Raw genomic sequence first — 20,766 nt, 5'->3', positions numbered from 1 at the left:
TGGAAAAGATGAGGATAAAAGTTGAAAAAATAGATGATATGTTTCTTCTATTTTTGATAGATTACTTTATTTATTTATTTTTTTTTTAGTTTCTGTTCATGGCGTGGTCATAAGTAACGTATGGCCACAAGTGAACAAGTCAAGAACCATCCACTTAAGAAAAATAACCTCATGAAAATATGAGTTAATGAAGTATTTAAATGGTATCAAATTTGAAGTGGTCTTTGTCTTTTGTCCTTTTAACTTGACAAAAAGGTAAGTTAATCAAGTATTTAAATTCAAGGTGTTCTTTGTCTTTGATTAGAAAAGGAAGAAGCCTTCTGCCTGATTTCATCTGGGATCAAAGACCTACAAACCATAATGAATAAACAATAAGAAAATGCAGACCCATTTCCCAAACTCTTGATCAATGTACCTGTTTTTTATGCAAATTTATGCTCATGTTCATTAATTCTGTGCCGGTATCTGGTGACACGGAATTCAAAAATATTCGACTAGACATTTCACTGCATCGAGCTAAATCTTCGAAAGCTTCACTGCCTCGAGGCTGAGAAACTGGTTTAGTCTATGATTTTTTAGTCAAATCAAAGGTCAAAACAACACAGACACTTTCAAAATATTTTAGAATCTGTAGGAAGTTGGAAGCGGTGTTGAGTGAAGAAAGATAACCTTTAGACGAGATAAATGCGTTTTGAAGTGGATATTAAACCGACAAGATAATTGAACACGGAAAAAAGGGATAATAGCATATTTATTTTGTTTTCAAGAAGACAATAGCTAGGCTAACTGAAGTTGAAACTTTAGTAGACAAAAACTTCTTGAGTTCAGTGGTTTTGTAGTAATTTGTACCGCACTCAGCAAACATTATTGTAGGTTACACATGTTTGTAACGTTTCTAGAAACGTGACAACGTTCTGATAAAAGACAAATTGATAACTCAGCATATTACACAGTAATCTTCTTTGCTCAATAAACACACAAGTAGAATCCAACTGTAAAATTTATTGTAGATGCAATATTCAACTTGAAGACGGTTGACGGACAGCTTATTTGCGAAGTGATTTGTGATGCACTTATAATAAATTGGAGTAGTGAGGGTCAAATCAACTTACCGGTCACTCTTTGTGGCTTCCCACTAGCTGACAATTTTGCACGTTTCTGAGTTTGTGAGTATTTTAACAACATATTGAAAGCGCAACCAAGTCACACGACACAACACAAATTTACATTTAGCAGATACAACTTCACTAGGTCTACTGATGTCCGGCAAACTCTGAAGTAAATAAACTACTGGCAATCATCGTCCATTACTAATTTGAGAGACAACTTATCCCCACTTTCTACTAGAAATCATTCGCATAATAAACTGAACCGACTGGCAATGCAACAACTTGTTTTCAACTCAAGTCTCAAAATCCACCTTGCGGCGACCGATTCAATCAGCTGACTCCGTGATAAGAAACGTTAGTTCGTGGTAACCACCGCTTGGTGGCAGCACTATACGGTGTCGTACTTTTCAGCGCAAAATTTGAAAAGTCGCTTGATAAATTGGGTTCGAATTTTGAGTATTATAGTCCTTATACAATTATAAGTACATCATCAAAATGATAGGGAGAGAAAAAATAAGGTAACCGTGTGCTATGTCTTAAGCTAGGCACATACCAGTTAGTCAAGACAAGACATGATCAGACACGTTCAGTCACAATACTTCACATAGTTGCTATGAAGACATGTCTAATTGCAATGACTAATCAGTGTGTGTTGCGTCGTAAGCAACTATGTGAAGTAATGTGTCTGATCATGCCTTGATTAACTTGTGTGTGCCTCGCCTTATAGTAGTTGTGTAATCCTATTATTTTTACAGAGAAGATTTTTAAATTAAGATGCTTTAAAACCAAACATAGAAAGAATATTTCACTTTATTATCACTAAAATTTGTTTAATTTGTATCTTTTTCATCAGGTCTTGTTTGTTTTTATTGAAACCTGTAAGTCTGCTGGGCTTGTTTGGATTCAAAACTTAGACCCGGTTGCACAAAACCCGTGATTTATTTTCCACGAGAACCAATCAGTGAAGGCTTTTTCGAAAAGACGGCTTTTCAGATTGGTTCTCGTGGAATTAATCACGATTAAAATTTAAACCGGCTTTTGCAACCGGGCCTTAGCTGTGCAAGCCACATCCAGTTAGTGACTGTACCAGTACCCAATCTTTATTCCTCACACTATAGTGAGGTTCACTTTATAATAGCAGAGGAGAAAGATATAAGATCAACGTTGCCGATCCTCTGTCTTGTCAATGCCTTTTATAGACGGTAGCTGATACAGGTTTATTGATGTAATATTAACTGTTCATTCTCGTTTAAAATAATCGATTATATTTTATTAAGCAAGAAATTATTTTTTACAATTATTTCCTTAATAAAGATGACATATTTTGTTAATTAATTATCAATTCTACATTGTTAAAAGACGATGTGGCAACAGAGCAAAGCGATAAAGAGATAGCGCTATCCGCTTTGTTGAATGATAGACAGGGATAGCAATACTTTTACTAATCAAACACTGCCATTACCTCACTATAGAAGTAATAAAAAATATAACAGTTTCACAATAAATTAGATGATTTATCTGCTCTAATGGAGTAGTGAAGAAGAAATAAACAACAAGGGATCGAAGATATATTAGGATATAATAAATTTATAAAAACGGAAGCTTTTTAATAATAAAGGGTACTTCGTTGAATGATAGATAAGGAATGATAGATAAGGATAGCAGTACCATTGCTAATCAGACACTTGTCCACAATTATAACATGGACCTCACTATACATAGGTATATGACCAATTTACTGAATAGTTGGCGAGATGGCGTCGCAAAGAGCAAGATGACAGGTCAAATTATACTGTCCTTGTGAGCATCAAAGTATTCTTTCACTGAGTAGAATGGATTTCTCTTCAGCTACATCTCAACTCGGTTTCTCAAAGCATTAACTTACCCGGCAGGTTCTTCGTACTAAAGCCGGGTCCAGACGCTCAAGTTTGCCATCAGTCTTCAGCTCAAGCAAAAGACGGATCGTTTGGTTCAAGCAAAAGACTGATGTAAAATTGCGTCCACACGCATCCATCTTATGTCGTCCGTTTTCCTATTTTTGTGCTCACAAGTTCAGTTCTTGATAATGTTCATTTATTTATTCAATCATTCAGAATCATACAACTTACAGGAAAGTACTACAGGCTAACTTACGCCCAAAACGTTTCCAATTCTAATTTTTACAACAGTCCAAAGTAGCTAGAGGTTATGTGTCACTTCAATATGAATTGTGATATGGTTCATTGAGTTTGAATTGTACACGGTTGACATATATCCGGTAGATGAGTAATAATTATATCGTATTTTTTCGCTGATTCAACTGGATAATGCTATATTTAACAACATGATGACAAAAATATTACTATTAATCGTTGAATGGCTTTGTTTACATGTTATATCTCGAGACACTGTGATTGTAAATGGATTGAAATTTTGTAGATAGTATTCTTATAAACAATAAAGTACATCTTAATATATCATGATAGTAAATCAAACTATAAACATCAAATTCTAAGAGTATGATGAGAAACAAAAAAGAAAAAAGGGTTAAATGGCGTTATATACAATTGATAAAAAAAACTTGCTTATTTTCATGTACACGCGAGGCATTTTATTAATTTGAGGGCGCTGAGTCCGAATCTGGAATCACAATTTCTCTATCTCCATTTTTACGCGATTTAGGTTTTGGTGGATAGGCAAAAGACGGACGGATTGATGGAAAAAGATTCCCGGCCGATACATCTTACTTTCCTTGCCCTATTATCATAGGTAAGGAAAGTATTGCTTTCCGAAAAACATTAAGGTACCCCAATTTCTGAATTTCTATACGTTTCAAGGTCCCCTGAGTCCAAAAAGTGGTGTTTAGGTATTGGTCTGTATGTGTGTGTTTGTATGAGTGTATGTGTGTCTGTGTACACGATATCTCATCTCCCAACTAACGGAATGACTTGAAATTTGGAACTTAAGGTCCTTCCCCTATAAGGATCCGACAGGAACAATTTCGATCAAATGCAATTCAAGATGGCGGCTAAAATGGCGAAAATGTTTTCAAAAACAGGGTTTTTCGCGATTTTATCGAAAACGGCTCCAACGATTTTGATCAAATTTATACCTAAAATAGTTATTGGAAAGTTCTATCAACTGCCACAAGTCCCATATCTGTAAAAATTTCAGGAGCTCCGCCTCATCTATGTAAAGTTTGATTTTAGATTCCCAATTATCAGGCTTCAGATACAATTTAAACAAAAAAATTCGAGTGGAAAAGATTGAGCATGAGAATCTCTACAATCAATGTTCAGTAACATTTTCACCTGAAATTGAAAATAGGTTCGAAATTCGGGAAAATGTGATTATTTAATTGCAAACTGTTGGCAACGGTTGATTCTATCAAATTATTCACTATGAATAGATAGCACACATCGTGTATCTCCAGCGTTATTGTCCTGTCACCAGCTGGCTCAGATCTTTGAATAGTAGACTCTTATGCGCGTGAACACTAGCGTCAGGTGTTCAATTTTCATAACGGCAAGGAAAGTAGTGTGAGTGCGCCACACCAGATTTCCAAGTTTGACGACTTAAGTTTGAAGACCCATCCGTTTTACCGTCAAGACGCAACGACTTACATGCTCCGACTTTTGCTTGAGCAAAAGACTGAAGCTAAACTTCAGCGTCTGGACCGGGCTTAACAGGCAGGTGCAGTGCAAAGATAGGGAAGAAGTCCTTTCTCTTGTCGGCTCTGCATCGTAGTATGTCAATTCCAAGTCTCCTCCTATAGTAAGGTCCACGTTATAATGGCAGTGTTTGATTAGCAATTTTATTGCTATCCTTGTCTATCATTCAACAAAGCGGATAGCGCTATCTCTCTCTCGCTTTGCTCTGCTTCCAGATCGTCTTTTAACAATGTAGAATCAATAATTAACAAAATATTTCATCTAAATCATGAAAATTCATTATGAAATTATTGAAAAATATAATTTCTTGTTTAATAAAATATAATCGATTATTTTAAACGAGAATGAACAGTTGATATTACATCATTATACCTGTGTATCCTACCGTCCATAGAAGGCATTGACAAGACAGCGTTGTTCTCCTATCTTTCTCCACTGCCATTATAACGTGGACCTCACTATAGACACATGCATCATTTCAAAAGTCTGAGACACCTTGCCTGATTCACTCTATCTTTGCCGCTCCAATATATTTTTACCTTAATGGATTAAAAAGAAGGTATAAGCATAGAGAAAAGATAGCATAAAGAGGATATGCCATAGTATATCGCGTGTATGTTGCAAATTTCACTGTTAACTCAAGCCGATAGTCCTAGTAGTTATTTTTGGTGAAGCTATGTGACGCTGGTAGTCTCTCATACTGTGACGTTCTCAGGGTAACCGTCCACTGGAGCCGTATTCAACCGATCCGTTCAGCCGTTGGATCGGACAAATCTGCCGGCCGTTAATTCGGTCGAATATGGTCGTCCATTGGTAACCGTTTACGTCAGTGTAGTTGCCAATTATTGAATTAACTACTATTAAATTATTCATAAACAATGATTATATTGCGATTTTGAAAATTGAATAAACAAATATCACTAAATTAGTTATTCATTATTAAGCAATCTTTGTTCACAGATTCCTTTGAACATAATGATGATATCTTTTTTCTCGCATATCCCAATATATTTTTTCAATTCAATATTTTCTAAATTTGGCTTAGTGGTTTTGTGTTATGTTTTGGTATTGTATATGTTTGGACTTTTTAACATCAAAATGAACTCTATTACGAAGTGAAAAGTGTAAATTTAAAGTATTGTGCTGACTATAACCTTAGTGTCCGGTTTCCCATTAGGGAACTTTGGACTATATACGGCGAGGTGGAACTACCTTTGGGTCTCCCCACCATTCAAAGCCACACGCTAATAATAATAATCTCGCATATCCCACAATGGAACATGCTCTTGAACTAAACTTATCAACTTTTCATTGTCCATAGTTACATCTTTATAAAACAGAATAACTTCGAAAAACAAACAAGACTGTGAAACAATTTTAGGTTAGGAGAACTTTGTTGTATCAGTTCGACTAGTTAGTTCGGCCGGATAATCCCATTCAATTCGGATCGAAAAATTGATCGGCCGGAGACGGCCGTATGAGCCTGTTGCAATGGACGAGCATCTATTCCTTTCTTAGTTGGGGGATCGTTCGGTCGCTTTCGGCCGATGCTAGTTCGGACGAAAATGGTTCTGGTGAACGGCCCACCTTACACTCTCACCCCAACAACACAGTAATAATAGATAGTAGTCGACAGTAAACGGCTTGAGTTAGCCAAAAGTCGAATTGAAATTTGGAACATGAACGACCTATACCAAGGGATATCTTCTCATGCTATGTTTCCTCCATGGTATAAGGTAGGTTCAACAGCTTCAGTGCCAACATTGGAAAATAGCCCCAAGGCCCGGTTGCACAAAAGCCGGTTAAATTTTAACCGTGATTAATTTTACGAGAAACAATCAGAAAATGCTTTATCAAAAAGACGACTCTCAGATTGGGTCTCTTGGAATTAATCACAGTTAAAATTAAACCAGCTTTTGTGCAACCGGCACTAAGTCTTTGATAGCTTCTCCATCTTGAAGTGAGCAAGTTCTCCACTCTTTTATTGTAATGCTGCTTGAAAAAATTTGAACACATAACTTTTCATAAGTTCCATCATTCTCCTGTAGATTCATCAGTTAACCCTGGTTTTCATTAGTAGAGTTAGTAAGTACTAACTATCTTGTGAACTATCCCAATGAAAACGTTCATGGTAGAGTAATAGTTTTTAGTAGAGTGGAGTTGGATAGTACTTTACCACTAGCCTTCCCCCACCACCGCTTCTCACTCTACTCTACCACTACTATGCTAATGAAAACAGTCTGGAGCTAGTAGAGTAGAGTCGTGCCGTATGCTATCAAGTTTAAGAAGTATTATTATTCATTATAAAATATCAATTTATTGAAGAGTTAATAAGTGTTTTAATGTTAATTTATTAAAAAGTATTGAGATTTTAAGGTTAGTTCTGTCATAGAGAAACAATAGCGTAAGTAGATATCCCATGGTATAGGGCGTTTATGTTGCAACTTTTACTGTATCTCAAGCCGATTACTGTCGATTTTTACTGATTTGTTGGGGTGAGAGTGTATGACCGGCTCAGTATGAGAGACTACCAGCGTCACACAGCTTCGCGGGAAAGAACTACGTGAACTATCAGCTTGAGATAACAGTAAAAGTTGCGACATAAAAGCTCTATACCATGGGATATCTACTTACGTTATTGTTTCTCTATGGTTCTGTTCACTAGACAACACACTTTACCTACTATTCTCAATTGTAGTAAAAACAGTTACTCGACCAAGTAAGTAGAGTTAGCTCGGTATAGTTATTATGCCAGTTACTAGACCACTAACTCCACTAGTGAAAACCAGGCTATAAGGATACCTGAAATTCTATAAAACAGGCACCGAAATTTGTGTAATTGAGTGACATTTGAATCAAACAAATGCAATAAATAGAAACAGGTCAAGGAGAATAGATAAACGGATAGAAAACAATCTACTTTATTTCAAAAAGCTAAAGGTACCTTAAAACAATTATTGCGAATTATCAACTCTTTTTGGCGAATGGATTCATTTTGTCTATCCATGATGTTTTTGATTCCACTTTGGCTTCTACGTCTTTACTGCAAAACAAACATAACAGTAGACTGAATTAGTTATAGACATCAGGTTATAATTTCATTAAAAAACAAACAGTTGCAAGGATGTAATCTATACTATGATAAAGGAAAGAACTGATTTATACACGTACGGGATAGAAAAATTATGTTTGACGCATCATACCATCTGAACTACTGGACTGATTAACTTGAAATGTTGCATATCCTATTATATTGAGCGAGCAATTTCTGTATTTATATATCTGGTCATTTTTATATCTGGTTATTTTTATATCTGGCTATTTTTATTTATATCTGGTTATTTATGTTTAACGGATCTCGAAAACGGCTCTAACAATTTACACGAAATTGGGAACATAGTAGGTTTATGATATAAAGATTCAATTGCACTAGGTCTCATCCTTGGCTGAAACAGCTGTGGATAGTAAGGCCTCAGGCCTTGAAATTCATAAGATGACGTATAGCCAGCTGTGTAATATAAACAGGATCATTTTAGAGAATTGTGTTCTGTTTATCAATAAAATATCGGGGCACCGAGCTTCGCTCGTTATTCTTATTTATTGATAAACAGAACACAATTCTCTAAAAAGATCCTGTTTATATTTCACAGCTGGCTATACGTCATCTTATGAATTTTGGGGATGCGATATTTTGATTTTTCACACACTCACTTTTTTACTATCCACAGCTATTTCAGCCAAGGATGAATTATCTTTTTAATGTCGTTCAGCGAGTTTTCTCAAGGGTGAGACCTAGTGCAATCGAATCTTTATATCATAAACCTACTATGTTCCAAATTTCGTGAAAATCGTTAGAGCCGTTTTTGAGATCCGTTAAACATAAATAACCAGATATAAAAAAACCAGATATATAAATACAGAAATTGCTCACTTAATATAATAGGATAAAAATAACGAGCGAAGCTCGGTGCCCCGATATTAGATTCTTAATTAACCAGGGATAGTTAAAGGCCTATTTTCAATTCTTCAAGATTTCATTACGTCAAGTTTCCAGTTTGTCAAAATAGACCCTTGCGGATCACGGGTTACCTGCTAGTAATAATATTAATATCAAGTGATCTGGCTGGCTCAGGTCTGGTGTCAGAGTTTTCAGGTCGAAACTGATCAATTTCAGAGCATCTGACATGACTGCTTTTTAGAATGGATGTAAAATATAGTTTCAAACAATAGGGTGAAATCTCTCAATATTAGAGTGAGTGATAGGAAAGGTACACCGTCATGCTGAAAGTAAAAGATCACTCTTGTTCATCTTGTTCAGCATGACGGTGCACCACCTCATTTCCATGGAGAAGTTTCGGATTTTCTAGACAATTGCTTTCAACTTCGCTGGATTGGCCGTGCAGGGCCAATTGCATGGCCACCTCGCTCACCGGATTTAACACCAATGGTATTCTTCCTGTGGGGTTTCATCAAGGATAAGGTTTATGTTCCACCTATACCAGACAATCTTAATGATAAATAAAAACAATATAAACATTTTTAGTACCCTTTTATTAATAATATTTCAAGTTTTTAATGAAAGGGTACTAAAACTTTTTATATTGTTTTTATTTGAATCAAGCAGCCCATATAAGAAAAGTAATCTTAATGATCTCTGAAATTGGATCACATTCAGATCGCTGTAGTTGCACAGTTACGCCAGATATGCTGGTACAAGAGTGTGGCAAGAAATCGATTACCGGTGGGATGTATGTCGCATTACCAACGGCTGTCACATCCAACCAAAATAACACCCACACCTCAAAATTGGAGTGTTTTGTACAAAATGACACCTTTCTCAATTCTGTACGTAATTTCAATAAATATTTATGTGCTTCCAAAGTTGCAAAGTCCTTTTATAATCACCCTGAATATGGGAAACTGAAAACCCTCATGAAACAGTGGAGCATGAACGAGATTCGCCTAAATGAACGTTTTTGGGCAGTTTCACAAACCAAGGTTTATGAACCTTTCTTTTTTTAGTAAAACAACGTGGATGGTGCATCTTATCTGTCAATGATACGAAATTGGCTTTCCTCAACTAATTCGGACAACTTTATCTTTCAACAAGATGGAGCACCACCACACTGGCACAAGGATGTACGCCATTCCCTCAACACCAACTTGCCTCAACGTTGGATAGGGCTCACAGGACCGCAAGACTTGACTAAGCATTCCTGGCCTCCACGGTCCCCTCACATAACACCGTGTGATTTTTCCAGTGAGGATACGTTGAAGATCGTGTTTATGTTCCTCCCTTTGCACTTGATATTTATTTATAAATTTGTAACCGAACCAGAATGGGGGTAGAATTAAGAGATCCCTAAATTCTAAAGGGCGAGTCATGGGACTTTATTAAACAACAAACTTTAGCATTCTATTGAACTTGTAAAATTTTATTAATTAAATGAATTAAACTAATTCAAATTTGGACAATAACAAAAATAATCCATATCGGTTCATTGCACATTCTAAAAATTCAAGATGACTGCATGTAAGATTTTGCTAACTGCTTATCTGGATTCTAACTGTTCACGAAGGTAGCGTGGACTTTACTCATTTCTCAATTACAAATTTATGATACTAGGGACTCGGTCATTCAAGGGTCTTTAGTATGAGCTAGAAAATATAATGGCACTAACAATCGATCAATTTATAAATTCATTACTATTTAGAAATTTTCACTACACTGATTACTCCCGGATAACTTACTAATTTAAACAAACATTGACATATTCACTTCAAATAATCAATAAACTACTTCAACTTGACTCGCGGCGAAAAATAATACATATTAACAAACTTAAACAGGAAACAAATTCAACACACACGTTAATTTTGAGCCCTCGAGGCCCGAGGCTACCTCTGGATTTTAAATGTGAATTCGGCCGCGGCTTGATTGGAACTGCACTATTCCACGCAAATTATGTTCCCCTTCCACCAACGAGACAACGGTCCACGTGGAGACGAGCATAATTCCGTGGGAAAGGAAAATAATGCAAGTTTGAAATATTCCCTAATACTCGTGTATTTTCCATCGCTAACGGAAATACAGCTCCGTGAGAATACCTCAACCCTGCATAAAATTGGAGTCTCCTCGGACGCAAGTTAGCAAAATCTTAATGTGAGAAAATTATTTTTTAACAGAAAAATAAATTTCTCACGATAAAAATTTACACACAAAATTCAGCTACAAGATCACTAAAGTATTATTGTTGAAGTCCTAATTCTACACTTTTGACATTGATTCTATGTGAAGATGCAGTTGACATGAAATAAAATTGAGGAATTCCATTATAATTCTATTATCAATTCATGAATTCTGTTTTCTGTTGTTGCAGAACATGGATGAATACCTCAGTGGACCTGATATCGACCATCTTCTAAGAGGAGATCTATCAGACATTGAGGGCCTTGAAGAAATATATGAAGGAGATGAAGATGAGTACACTGTCACAGAAGAAGTGCTCCAGCATAGACTGAGTGAATTTGAGAGAGTTTTAGAAGTTGATCAAAATGTTGAGCTTTCTGCTGCTGATTTTGAGCTTCCTACTACCAATTTCGAGCTTCCTACTGCCGATTTGGAGCTTCCTGATGCTGAGTATCCTGACGAGAATTTACCTCTATTCAATCGCATGTCAAAAAAAGCTCAAAATGAATGGCAACGAGAAAGAGATGTGAAAAGATGGAGAAAAGTAAGTAGAAATTATATTTTTCCTCAGCTAGAAACAGAGATAGACATTCCAAATCCACCAGACCATGTAATGTCGCCAGGTGAATATTTCAGAACATTCATTGATAATGATAATGATATCATAACAAATTTAGTAGAACAACCAACCTATACTGAGTTCAGAAGAGAGGGAACAGTATTTGTATTTCTGAATCAGAAATGAAGCAGTACCTAGCTATTCATATGATTACATCCATAGTAAGAATGCCAAGCTACCGTATGTATTGGGCAGAGGGATCTCGGTATGCTCTAATTGCTGAGACTATGTCCCGGAACCGTTTTGATACTATCCGATCTTTCATTCATGTGAATGACAATACCAATCTCCCAGATGGTAATGATCCAGCCCATGACAAATTGTTCAAGATCCGGCCTTTTCTTGATGCTGTCAGGAATAATATGAAAAAAGTTTCTTTGGATGCCAAAGTGTCAATTGTTGAGTTAGTCATACCATTCAAGGGAAGATCTCGCATGAAGCAGTACAATCCAAAAAAAACCCACAAGTGGGGTTTTAAAGTTTTTGCATTGGCATCTAAATGTGGTATCGTTTACGACTTTGAAATATATGTAGGCAAAGGAACAGTTGCAGAGACTAATCTAGGCATCAGTGGTGATATTGTCATTAGACTGGTGGATATTGTGCCAAAGGGAAAGAACTACAAAGTTTTCATCGACAATTGGTTCAATTCTCATTGACTGCTCTGCCAGCTTAGACAGATTGGAATCCTTGCAGTAGGAACTGTTCGTCCAGATAGAATTGGGCGCTGCCCTTTCACAACTGATAAGAAACTTCTTGGGGAAGGCCGAGGGAGTATGGATGTGAGATTAGACACTGATAACCAAATTATTGCTTGTAAGTGGGCTGATAATAAAACAGTTTGTTTAGCATCTACTTATGTAGGTGCAGAGCCCATTGATGAAGTCTTCAGATGGTCAAATGCACGAAAAGAAAGGGTTGCCGTTCAACGCCCTGCGATAGTGAGAGAGTACAATGAAGCTATGGGAGGTGTAGATCTGCATGACATGTTAGTCGAGCTGTATAGAATTGACATAAAGGTAAAACGATATTACATGCGAATTGTCATGCATTTGCTTGACATGTGTGCAGTGAATGCATGGCTTGTCTATCGGCGAGACTTTTCTATAATTGAACCAAACAGTAAGCCCATGCCACTGACGAAGTTCAAAATGCAAATTGCTTGCAGTCTTCTTGAACCGAAACAAAAGAAGAGAGGCCGGCCTTCCATTGCTGAGCCACCAATCCGACAGAAAAGGAAATACACATTGCCAACAAGACCTTCAGATGAGCTGCGATTCCATAACGTTGGAGACCACTAGAACACTCCTACAGCTGAACGCCAGCGATGCAAACATTGCATAGACTATTACAGTCAGATAAAATGAAGCAAGTGTGACGTTTTTTGTGTTCAAACCTGAATAGATGCTGCTTTGAGGCTTTTCATACAAAATAATCAGTGGACCAGGTAAACCATATTCTCAATCAATAAAAAATACTGAATCCTTTTTTTAGTTCTTTCTGACAAATCTAGTAAAGCTTTTTTAATTACTTACTGACAACAAATATACAATATCTGTCGAATTACATCTAATAAAGCTATAGTATAAATAATGAAACTTTTCACTTGTGATTGATTACATTCCAAGTTATAGAATCCCAATGATGCGAATATGAGTCATGTTTGTAATTTTTTTCAGAAAACTAAGAATGAAAAAAAAAAGATAATTTATGCTTATTTACATCGAATAAAGTTGTAAAAAAATTTTTTTAATGGTTCCTTATATCCTTGGGAAAGAAAGGGTTAAATAAATATAACTGTTTAAAATTGGGTCATTCTTTTTGAAACACTCGGTATCTGCTCATGGATCGAGAGAGAAATCTATCTATAATTGAGGTCCACGTTATAATGGAAGTGTTTGATTAGCAATGGTATTGCTATCCTTGTCTATCATTCAACAAAGCGGATAGCGCTATCTCTTTCTCGCTTTGCTCTGTTGCCAGATCGTCTTTTAACAATGTACAATTAATAATTCATTAACAAAATATTTCATCTTAATTATGAAATTATTGAGAAATATAATTTCTAGCTTAATAAAATATAATTGATTATTTTGAACGAGAATGAACAGTTAATATTACATCAATAAACCTGTATCAGCTACCGTCTATAGAAGGAATTGAAAAGACAGAGGATTGGCAACGTTGCTCTCCTATCTTTCTCCATTGCCATTATAACGTGGACCTCACTTTATCTATCTTCTTTATCTAATGACATACAAGGATAGCAAACCGACGTTGATTTGGTCCTGACTTGATAACTTGAATCTTACAACAGCTTGAGTGAAAATTTTATTGAGATATCACAATAACTTCTTGAGATATCCCAAAAAATGTATTGAATCGTGCACATTTCTTGAAATATCTCAATCAGAATTGAAGATATGAACCTGAAACCGGTTGTATTGGGATATTGGCGGATAATCATTAGCATTGGTTGAGAGGTAGAGAGGACTTAGAAGTCCTAACTCCAGCTACAGTAAGGTCCACGTTAGTGGAGAAAGATAGGAGAAAAACGTTGCCGATCCTCTGTCTTGTCAATTCCTTCTATAGACGGTAGCTGATACATGTTTATTAATGTAATATTAAAGGTTCATCCTCGTTTAAAATGATCAATTGTATTTTATCAAACAATAATAGCTATTTATGTATTAAGAGCGTAATGCGCGACTTTATCGCTCGCGCAAAACAGTTATCACGCGACGCGAAGCGGAGCGTGATAATTTTGCAAGAGCGATAAAGAAGCATTACGCGCGAATTACATACAAAATTTTTTCTACAACTGCCCAAACCTGTTAAATTATTTATATCGGCGGAGTTACAATTACCGACTTTTTAGGTTAAGATCTGACCTTTTGGCGAGCTGCTTACCATCAGCTGATCAGCGAGCGTGAAGAAACTCTTCTGCGCATGCGCGAATGATTACCGAGCGTAAAGAAAATCTACTGCGTTTGCGCGGATGGTTAGCAAGCGAAAAAGTAGATTCTCCTCAGAAATAAGCTGTTTTACGAGGAGAATTGAGTATGTAAATTCTTTTTTTACGCGCAGTTGTAGAAAAATTATATTTTTCAAAGATTTCATAATGATTTTTCATAATCAAGATAAAATATTTTGTTAATTAATTATTATATTTCTACATTGTAAAAAATTGATCTGGCAACAGAGCAAAGTGAGAAAGAGATAGCGCTATCCGCTTCGTTGAATGATAAACAAGGATAGCAATACCATTGCTAATCTAACACTGCCATTATAACGTGGACCTCACTATAATATAGTGCGTGCTGAATGTCTAGTCTGAGTGTGTGACGTCAGACTAGATTTATGCGTATCACTTTTCTGACAAAGATTCTCTCATCCTCTCTACAGTGAGGTCTACGTTATAATGGCAGTATTTGTTCAACATGGTGTTGCTATCCTTGTCTAACATTCGAAAAAGCCGTTATCGCTATCCTTTTCTAGCTCCACTAGGCTGCCAGATAGTTTTCTGTTTTCTCTCAAGCAAAGTATGACGAAGTGAATACGTTCTCAAGTTTCATTTCAGCTATTCATCATCTCTCTATTGATCCATTCATGAAATCATCACAAATAGAAACGTTTGTACTATATCATCATTCATCCCATAATCTTCACTTGGGCTTGAAATGCTCGTAGAGTGCTGCCTTTTCAAAAATAAATAAAGTTGAATAAAAAGACTAAGAAATTGTCAAAAACCACGATTTTATTAAATAGTTAGAAAGACCAGTTTCGGTTGTTACACCATTGTCAATCTTTGATAAACCGTTTATCAGTTTATCAGAGATTGACAATGGTATAACAACCGAAACCGGTCTTTCTAACTATCAAAAAAATCCGTGGTTTTTTGACAATTTTCTTAGTCTTTTTATTTTTTAATATGAATAATTACCACAATATCAACTACACAAAAAGTGGAAATAAATAAAGTTTCATTTAATTTCATTTTATTGGTTGAATGGGAAGCCATACCTCTGTCTGTCCAATGCCTTTTGAATCACTTCTTGCTTCATTTGCTCGATCAGTTCGCTCCTGAATTGGTGTTTCAATGGCGGCTGAACAGATTGACATCTCTCCAAATATTCAAACTTGCGCAACGCCTCGTAATGGTTCAGCCCGTACCACTCTATGTCCTCTTCTGTGTACTGAACAAATCACACAAAATAAACAATTATTTTCCATTGAAAAAGTTACAACCTTCAATATGAATAATCTATAATGTCAATTCATTTTTTGTGTGTGAATGTGATGGGCTTAAGTCGAGAAGAGACTGCGACTCTAGTCTCTTCTCGATGCAGCATGTGTTTTCAAATGGTGACACTCAGACCAGTCGACTCTAGTCTCCGCGACCTCACGACTGTGAGACTGAGTCGAGCGTCGACTCGACATGTTGGTCGAGCCTCGGCTTGAGTTGCGTAGTACCATGCATTTTTAATGGAAGTTAGGTTATGTTTTATGAAAGTGATGTTTTATCATTTTAGATAAGACAATAATAATAATTATATAAGACAATATATTCATAATAATTATTATAAAATTTGTTACATGCTAAGTAGAGACGAATTAGATCTTTTAATAAAGTAAGGTTAGAAAATGGAGTAGCATGGAACTGAAGTAGTGGCAATGAGCAAAAAAGTCGTAAGGTTGAGAGATTGGAGGAGTATTCTCGACTGGGATCGTACAATTTGAGTCGAGGTAGTGTGAGTTGAGCCATAGAGTACAATAGATAACAAATATAAGAGAATATTGTTCTACATTGATTTGTTCCCAAATACTTTTTATAAAAATCTGGTGTGGCGCACTCACACAACTTTCCTTGCCGATATGAAAAATTAATCACCTGACGGTAGTGTTAACGCGCATCTCAAGTCTACTTATTAACAAAGATCCAGCTGGTGACAGGACAATAACGCTGGAGACATACGAGGTCTGCTATCTCTTCATAGTGAATCATTTAATATAATCAACAGTTGCCAACAGTTTGCAATTGGATAATCACATTTTCTCGAATTTCGAGCTTATTTTCAATTTTAGGTGAAAATGTTACTTAACATTAATTGTAGAGATTCTCATGCTGAATCTTTTCCACTCAAAATCTTTGTTTAAATTGTATCTGAAGCCTGATAATTGGGAATCTAAAATCAAACTTTGCATAGATGGGGCGGAGCTCCTGAAATGTTTACAGATATGGGACTTGTGGCATAACACACACACACCCACCCACCCAAGGCCAATCTATGTTCTCCTCTGTGTACTGAAAAAAATCACATAGATTCACAACTATTTGCCATGGAATAAAATTAAAACCGTCGATATTAATAATCTATAATGTGATAAAGTACAATTGATTTTAAATATGAGAGATAATGTTTCTACTCTGATTTGTTATCAAATACTTTTTATAAAAATAGTCACACTATTTCCTCTTCTGTATACTGAACAAAATCACACTAAATACACAATTATTATTTGCCATAGAAAAAGTTACAAGCCCTCAATGTTAATAATCTATAATGTGATGGAGTACCATAGATTATAAATATGAGAGAATATTGTTCTAAACTGATTTGTTAAAAGGCCGGGACACACATATCCGCACCAAGCCCGCGCCGACGTACGGCCGAGTGTCGGACGTACTACTGCGAGTGAGAAAACAAAGGCTTTCAAACGTGTAGGGACACATACTACCGTACCGCGCCAGCACCGCCACTGTGTTCGTTGCCCGAGCCGTGCCCGCGCCGTCACCGTGTTTGTTGCCCGCGCCGTCACCGACTAGTTCAGTTTACTTTTTGACGGTGAAGATGCGGTCTCGTGTATCATGGAGAGTGAAAAACTTATTGAAGAGATACGGAATTTTCCAGTTTTGTACGATCAAAGTGATGAGAAATATCGCAATGCCGAATACAAGGAAAGGGTGCGGAATAGTTATTTGTGCAACTAGTGCGCAAAGTGACAGTTTGCTGCACCGAAAGAAACGTTTACAAACGTTTACAAGACGGTTTCTTGAGTGCAGCAAACGAACTTTGCGCACGTATTTCACATTAAATTTTTCCTACAGTTACCATTGAATATGAAAAGTGGGTAATTATAGGTAAAATTCCCTGAAATCCATCAAATGTTTTTCTGTGTAATTTTATTATTAATAAAAACCTTAATTTATTTAAAATTGAATTATCATGATTAGTAATTCAATTGAAAATTTATGTGACTGCTTGAAGGGGGTTTATGTTATGTAAGCATTGAAATGACTATAAATAATGAAGGCACATAATGGCAAGGCGACGCTGTCCTCCACTGCCATAATAACGTGGGCCTCACTATTAGTGCAGTTACCAACTTAATTTTTATTTTCCTGCACTGGTGCTCCATTAACCTACTAACTATTTTGCGTTGTCATGCTGCAAATCTGGAGTAAGCAAAGTACTCACTTTGCGCACTAGTGCGGAAAAGTGATTCTTTGCAGCCTGCAATCAGTGCACAAATGGTTTCTTTTTAAGGTATCTGTAGGAAAAAGTCATTTCCGAGACACTGAAAGCACCAGGTATGCTACATTAATTACGAGTATATTCTGATTACGATTTGCAGATGACACGGCCCTGCTTTTCCAGGGTAGAAAATGGGATGAGGTATTTCAAACAGCAGAAACAGAACTCTCCAGGGTCACCACATGGATGGGGAACAACCTATTAGCATTAAATGCAAGGAAAACAAATTTCTTAACCTTTTCTATAACTGATAGTACCAAACCATCAAAGTCATCAATGAAGCTCCATTATTGTAAAGGGGAGAATCAAAACTGTGATTGTCCTCTCATTAAGCGCTCTGATAGTGTTAAATATCTAGATATAATTGTAGATGATCGATTGAAATGGGATAAGCATATATCGTACACAACTAAGAAAATAAGAAAGCTCATTTTTAAGTTCTACCAGCTTCGTCATATAATTAGTAAAGATATGATTAAAATAGTATATTTCTCACTTGTAGAGTCACTTTCGAGATATGGACTGTTGGTTTGAATTATTAAATTTTGGATTACATTTTTAAAGCTCAGAAACATATTCTCAAGGTTATGATAAACAGAAACAACCGTTTTCCAACAAGTGAATTGTTCACCGAAAGTAGAGCTCTCAGCGTCAGACAGTTATATGTATTAGTTTAGTAATTTTATATTCAGAAAAATACAAATTTTACCGATTCAATTTTCCATAGCCACAACACTAGAATTAGAAATCTGAATTTTCTTCTAGTTCCCAGAATGAACACAGCTTTTGGTCAGAGATCTGTACAATATTTAGGTCCTAGAATTTACAATAAAATCCCGCAGATCGCAAAGGACGAAATAAATATAAATAGATTTAAAAGAGCAGTACGGAATTGGTTATATGATACTGGCATTTACCAGACCGAGGAGCTCATTGTAAATAGGATATAGAATGAACTACTGTCTTCTTTTTATTCTACCTTTAATAACTAACAAACCTTTATAACTAAAATTACTAATTACATTTTTATACATGTTTTAGAAGAGAATATTATGATCACCCCGACACATATTATTATAGTGGGGTATCATAATTAGAACTAAGTTTAGTATTAACAATTTTGTATGTATAATATAACAACTATGTATATGTTTTGTCAATAAACTCCTCTGGTTGCAATTCATTGGCAATCAGAGAAATTATTATTATTATTATTATTCATTTTTGAAAGAAACAAATAACCCAAAGTGCAATCAGCCTCCAGCAGCACCCTGTTGACCCTGTATTGTTGAATCAGGCCAAATCTGCGTTTTTCACTTTGGGTTGAAGCAGTTAACGAAGAATTAAAGAAACCAACAAATCATAGCCCTCTTTCATTGGATACGAACCATACTACATTGTAATTTATCATGTCAGGCAGCAAGAAATCATCACACTCTTCGGTCACCGAGTCCCCACAATACGTTTCACCCAATGAAAGTCAACAACAAAGTAGTATTAGACTCTTAGACCAGTTATAGAATAGACACGCTGGAAAGTCTAGCCTCTGAAGCCAACATCTACTGCCATATCACCATATCGTGACGTCACGCATCGTATAGAAAACTTTTCTGCAGAGTTTGTTTACATTGTTTTTTATCCGATGCTGACGTCACGATATGGTGATATGGCAATAGATGTTGGCTTCATCGACTTTCAGTATGAATATACAATGGGCCGTGTGTATTCTATAACTGGTCTAAGATTAGACTCTATGAACCAACACTCGCTCAGCTGTCACATGGAGTAGGTGTGTTCTCCTACCACCATCACCGTGTGGCGGGCTTAGCTCGGCCGGGCTTACGTCGACGCGGGCCCGGTGCGGTTATGTGTGTCTTGGCCATTACTCCAACAAATTAAAAATTTACAAACCTTCAATATTAATTGACCGAGCGAAGTGAGGTCCAAGATTCAAGTCGATGGTTTGGCATTTCTCTTAATGTTTAAATGTTTATATGTTGCGCATTTACGGCGAAACGCGGTAATAGATTTTCATGAAATTTGACAGGTACCGGTATGTTCCTTTTTAAATTGCGCGTCGACGTATATACAAGGTTTTTGGAAATTTTGCATTTCAATGATAATATAAAAGGAAAAAGGAGCCTCCTTCATACGCCAATATTAGAGTAAAAATCAGACTATAGAATTATTCATCATAAATCAGCTTTTTAGTGGACTATAATGCTACCCGTTCCAAAACATCTACATCTTGAAAATGTATCTTTCCATCAACGTTGTAGACAGTTGCAGCCAGACCTGATAACAGCGCTCACACTCACATTCCGGGGACGACACGTCACGGTACGATAGGACAGAAAGCTCTATGTTTATTTAGGATTTTTTCTAGACATTTTAAATTGTTAAATTATTTATCAATTTTTGAGAAAACATAACAACAGGTCAATGTAACTTACTGAGCGCGAGGTCTACTGTTCACAGAACTACTAGTACTAAAACAATATACACACAATACGTGTGTATTTACGTTTATTTATTTTGAAGTGGCGTTCCATGAGAACCGTTTAGCACCAGCCACGTGTCTTGGAACAATCTACCAATGGAACTGGAACAATTCACCGCTTACAGTGTTCCCAGAACGTACCCAATTATTTTAACTAGTATT

The 20,766-nt window shown here is 36.2% G+C and overlaps 2 protein-coding genes across 2 annotated transcripts in view; both read right to left on the bottom strand.

Annotated features, from left to right (window-relative positions):
• Positions 1-1,413, bottom strand: part of LOC111045693 (nuclear factor of activated T-cells 5) — a 93,862-nt gene extending 92,449 nt beyond the window's left edge. Inside the window, exon 1 of the mRNA XM_039424702.1 lies at positions 1,113-1,413. Within this exon, the coding sequence (XP_039280636.1) occupies positions 1,113-1,185 (73 nt within the window). The 5' untranslated portion in view covers positions 1,186-1,413. The remainder of the gene's footprint in view (positions 1-1,112) is intronic.
• Positions 1,414-7,662: 6,249 nt separating this feature from the next.
• Positions 7,663-20,766, bottom strand: part of LOC111045453 (39S ribosomal protein L28, mitochondrial) — a 35,761-nt gene continuing 22,657 nt past the window's right edge. Inside the window, exons 7-8 of the mRNA XM_039422904.1 lie at positions 15,592-15,764; positions 7,663-7,802 (exon numbers count right to left, since the gene is read on the bottom strand). Of these exons, the coding sequence (XP_039278838.1) occupies positions 7,727-7,802; positions 15,592-15,764 (249 nt within the window). The 3' untranslated portion in view covers positions 7,663-7,726. The remainder of the gene's footprint in view (positions 7,803-15,591; positions 15,765-20,766) is intronic.

Source organism: Nilaparvata lugens, chromosome 3 (assembly GCF_014356525.2).
Source record: "Nilaparvata lugens isolate BPH chromosome 3, ASM1435652v1, whole genome shotgun sequence".
In the NCBI taxonomy this organism is placed as follows: domain Eukaryota; kingdom Metazoa; phylum Arthropoda; class Insecta; order Hemiptera; family Delphacidae; genus Nilaparvata; species Nilaparvata lugens.
The sequence above is the reverse complement of the archived record's forward strand: the minus strand, read 5'-3'. Positions and strand labels throughout refer to the sequence as shown.